The sequence below is a fragment of the Populus trichocarpa genome, chromosome 3 (assembly GCF_000002775.5).
Source record: "Populus trichocarpa isolate Nisqually-1 chromosome 3, P.trichocarpa_v4.1, whole genome shotgun sequence".
NCBI classification, from domain to species: domain Eukaryota; kingdom Viridiplantae; phylum Streptophyta; class Magnoliopsida; order Malpighiales; family Salicaceae; genus Populus; species Populus trichocarpa.
The window spans coordinates 19,825,737-19,830,018 of record NC_037287.2 but is presented as its reverse complement, the minus strand read 5'-3'; the positions used below and the strand labels follow the sequence as shown (position 1 = coordinate 19,830,018).

Here is a 4,282-nt window from a genome sequence, read left to right as displayed (position 1 = left end):
ACAGTTGGAAATAGAAGAATTTCAGTACACAGTGGCTGACTACGGGTAGTAAAAGCAACTCTGCAACAAATCGCTCTCTCTCTATCTCTCTCACTCTGAGTTGCAATAATTTATCTTCATGTTATCACCATATCAACGTTAGCTAGAGGCCTAGCTAGCTAGCTAGCTAGCTCAGACCAATCACTTCAGGGCCACTGTAAGTCTTTTCTTTATACTATATACGATCTTTCACTTGCATTCTTGATACAAACCATCAACTGTGGCCAATTCAACTCCTAATACCCTCACCACCACCAAAACATGGCCGCCGCCGCCACCACATGCAGCCACCACCACCACCACCTTCCCACCTGACCATCCAAACATGTTAGGCCTTCACAATATTCTCTTTATAGCTCCACCACCATCTTCTTGTCACCACCAGCAGCCACCACACGTTCCCTCTACTCACCAAATAACCAATACCAATGATCAATATGGCATTGCAGACAATCAAGAGTCTTGGAACACTCTAAAGAAATACCCGCAAGAATCAAGTTTCCTTGAAAGGGGAACTTTAAATGCTCTTCAGGATTGTGATACTGCAATAAATATTGGTCCTGCAAGAGCATGTAGGGACTGTGGAAACAGGGCAAAGAAAGAGTGTCAGTACAGGAGGTGCAGGACTTGTTGCAAGAGTAGAGGGTATGAGTGTACCACTCACCTGAAGAGCACATGGGTGCCTGCTGCGAGGAGGCGCGAGAGGCTTGGTTATAGTAGCGGCGGCGGCGGCTCCTCTGCTTCTTCTTCTGGTGGTGGCTGTGTTGGTGGTAAAAGACCAAGAGAAAATGTGCCTGCTACATCCAATAGTTTTAGTACTTCTAATAACAATGCTGCTGCTTCTTTTGTTTTGGATACTGGCTCTAGTTTCCAGGGTGAGCACCTATGTTTTCCCCTCTCCCTCTCTCTTTTTGATATATTTGTTCTCTGATTTGTGAATTTTAGCGACCATTAGGACTTCAGTTCTTGAATCCTGCTTTCCAAGATTGAATATCTCTTTATCTGCTCGTCATTTAATTTATTCTTTTGATTGTAGGATGATAAAGTTATTATCTTGCAGCTAAAGAAGTTGTATTAGTAATGAAATTGACCTGTTTTGTGAACAGAACAGTAGAATTTGAAGCTTAATTCCTTCTGTTTATTGTTATTTGTTTGAGTCAATGTTGTGAGGAGTAGATGTGAGGCACTAAGTCGTTTGCCTATTTTTGTCGAATTATAGATGCAAGCTTCAAACAGTCCTTACCAGTTCAAGTTCACGCCCCAGCAGTTTTCAGGTGCGTTAGAGTGTCAGCCATTAACAGTGATGAAGCTGAGGTTGCCTATGAAGCTAAGGTGAATATAAGCGGTCATGTTTTCAAGGGCTTTCTTTATGATCAAGGGATGGATGAGAAAAACCTGTTTCCATGTATTTCAAAAATGCATTCCAGTGAAAGAAATAGAGACTCCTCCTCGCCAATCGTTGATCCACCGGATGCTTACGCAGCCTCTGGCAACCACAGATTGCTTGAAGGTACAAATTGCACCACTTAATAACTCCAGTTTTTTCAAAGGGTTAATGTTTGATTGAGGATTAAATTCAAATTGTAATTTTTTGATAAGAACCGCAAGCACAATCAGTGATCAGAACAGTAGAATTCAAGAAACTGTGAGAAATCTGATCATGACATTTTGTGATTCCACGTAGTTGCACAAGCTTCTCCCTCTATCACTCATGTTCTCCACTCTAATTATAGTTATTAAACCTGGCCAGAAAGATATCTCACAAAAAAAAAAGTTAAAAAACAATTTATGTAGAATATATACTTTATAAATAATAAAGTTAAAAGATTGTTACAAATTTTTTTTTATTCTACATTGGAAATGTATTATTTTTTCTTTTTAAATTGAAGTATTTAAACCAAAAAGTTTTTTTATCACTGAAAAAACATAATTTTTTCCTTATAAACATATATTTACTAATAGGCTTTCAATTTTAAATTGAAAAAATTAAACCTTCTTCTAGTATATATATAGTGTTTATATAATGAATTTTGATATGAGTTAGTAACTAATAAGAAAAGTGTTGAGCAAGAGGAATACCTTTAATTGGTCTCTTATGTGCAAGACAACGCCTATGTTTTTTGGATCTTTTATCTTCAGTGGTAATTTTTTTTGTCTCCTCGGACCCGGCCACGGTCCCGGGTTGTCCGGGTCCTGGTCAACCCGCTGGGCCGGCCCAGATGGCTAGCCTGGGTCTGATATCCGTGCTTACTATTGCTGAGTGAAAGCTTAATTTTCATGGCATTCTTGCATCATTGAAAATTTACCCTTTCACACTAGTTTGTTCCATCTTATGTGCTAATCAACGCATCTGAAAAACCTAGATTAATTAGGATTGAACAGAAAACCAAGAAGAGGTACCCTAAACGTGGTAGATAATCTCCAATAGGAGAGAAAGATAACAGTCTCTTTATTAATATTTTTTCAAAGTACAGAATTTCGCCGAAAAATAAACTATACAACTCTATTTATACCAAGTACTATGACTAAACTTGAATCCTTAAAAAATATAAAAAATCCTAATAAATAATTATCGAATTAAGATATTATAGAAAAAACAAAAATAACTAAGAAAAATATTCATTTTTTTTTAAAAGCTCTGCATCAATGAGACTTCACATTATGCTTAAATTTTCCGTCGGAACTTGCTGAAGAAAGAAGAATCTCAATAATGTTTATCAGGTACTTGGTACTACAAAACCAGCTAACTTCAAAGAATTAAAACTTATTGTTTTCTTTCTCATGATCCATGCTTCATAACCAAGCAAAGGTAATTGTTGCAATGTCATTATCATCTTGGGTTAAAAGGAAAAGGCATGGCATGCGAATTACTCACTCTCTGCTTTAATGTTTCACCTGTCTCTTCTATGAAAATAACACAAGCATTCCATCCATGATGTCTTTTCTTTTACTTTAAACTGGAAAGGAAGTTTCATTAGAGCTTTTGTGATAACAACTTGTGGCCTACTTTGTATTTTTTTTTCCTGTTCCATCCATCTCCATGTTCTTATACTTTTTCCTCAACATGCACATCTGACTCTTTCATTTAGTTCATAAGCTTATGTTTTTTCTAAGTGAGGGAGTTGAAGTGTGTTTTGCTCTGCTTCTTGTGTTTGTCACTTTACAAGTAAAACGTGGTCTGGTTCATGCAGCTGTCAGAATTCTCATCCATTTAGTCATTGCATCTGACATATTTCGAAGTGCGATTCTCGCTCACGAATATTTTCTATGGCTTATCCACATATGTTAATTATGAAATGAACATGCAATTTAAAGTAAAATTTAAAATCTGGTCTCACTCTCATTTTTGCTAATGGAAAAGTGATTATGAACGTTGAGGTTTGAGAGAGAATGGATGCCTGGTTATGATTTCCTGAAAGAAGTGGCCTCAAACAGGGTGAACTTGAACCTAAAATGCTAAGGGAATGAGTTCTTGATAATTTATTCAATAGGAAACGATGATCATGTGATTTTAATTCTTTCTGTTGAGTGTTTATGCTATCCCTTTTCTGCAGAATGCAGAATCATTTCTTTTTCACTGCCTATTCATGCTAACCAGTTTTTTCTCTAATTCACCAGGTAATGGATGAGATCCAGCCTTGCAGGTTTTGGCTTAAATGCAGAAGGCGTGAACCCCACTTTTGTCCTAAATTCTACTACCATAAATGGCATGCCATTCTCTACTGTATAGGAATTTCTTAGTTCTCCTAGTTTTGCAAACTCCTTTGGCTGTGTTCTTAATGCCTTGTTCAGTTTGAATTGTCCCTTTTCTTTAATGGTGGCCAGGAAAAAAATTCTTGGAAGAACACTGTTCTAACGTCTAAAAGCTCATTTTAACGAAAGAAAACTGGTAAAACAGGGGAAAAGTAGATTCTCTGAGCACAATGTACTAAAAAGAGAGTGCTTATGTCATTATGGAAAATGTACTTGTGCTTTTCCACACAAATTAACTTGAAAAACCAGCTATCCAAAACAAAATCTAAATTGGTTTGAGTTTTAATTTAACTGGAAAATACATCGGCTCAGGAAAAATCCAGTTAGCTCGGTGAATGGATTTAAAAAAAGTAAATTTGTCATTTTGTTAAAAGACTAACTAGAATTGATATGTTGGTTTGGGTTTTTTTGTTGAACCTGAAATATGAAGCTAGAGATAAATTCGGACTTTTCACGCTATTGCACCGCTAACATGGAAGCGGGCTCAAAA

The 4,282-nt window shown here is 36.7% G+C and overlaps 1 protein-coding gene across 2 annotated transcripts; it reads left to right on the top strand.

Annotated features, from left to right (window-relative positions):
* Positions 1 to 3,884, top strand: LOC7460242 (protein SHI RELATED SEQUENCE 6). Of its 2 annotated transcripts, XM_002303895.4 has the most exons (3): positions 1 to 914; positions 1,259 to 1,549; positions 3,658 to 3,884. In XM_002303895.4, the coding sequence occupies exons 1-3, from the start codon at positions 365 to 367 to the stop codon at positions 3,666 to 3,668; spliced, it is 852 nt and encodes a 283-aa protein (XP_002303931.3). In that variant the 5' UTR covers positions 1 to 364; the 3' UTR covers positions 3,669 to 3,884. The 2 variants fall into 2 exon arrangements, with proteins under 2 accessions (XP_002303931.3, XP_052306952.1); XM_052450992.1 differs by lacking the exon at positions 3,658 to 3,884 and having other exon boundaries at positions 32 to 914; positions 1,259 to 1,744.
* The last annotated feature ends 398 nt before the right edge of the window (positions 3,885 to 4,282 follow it).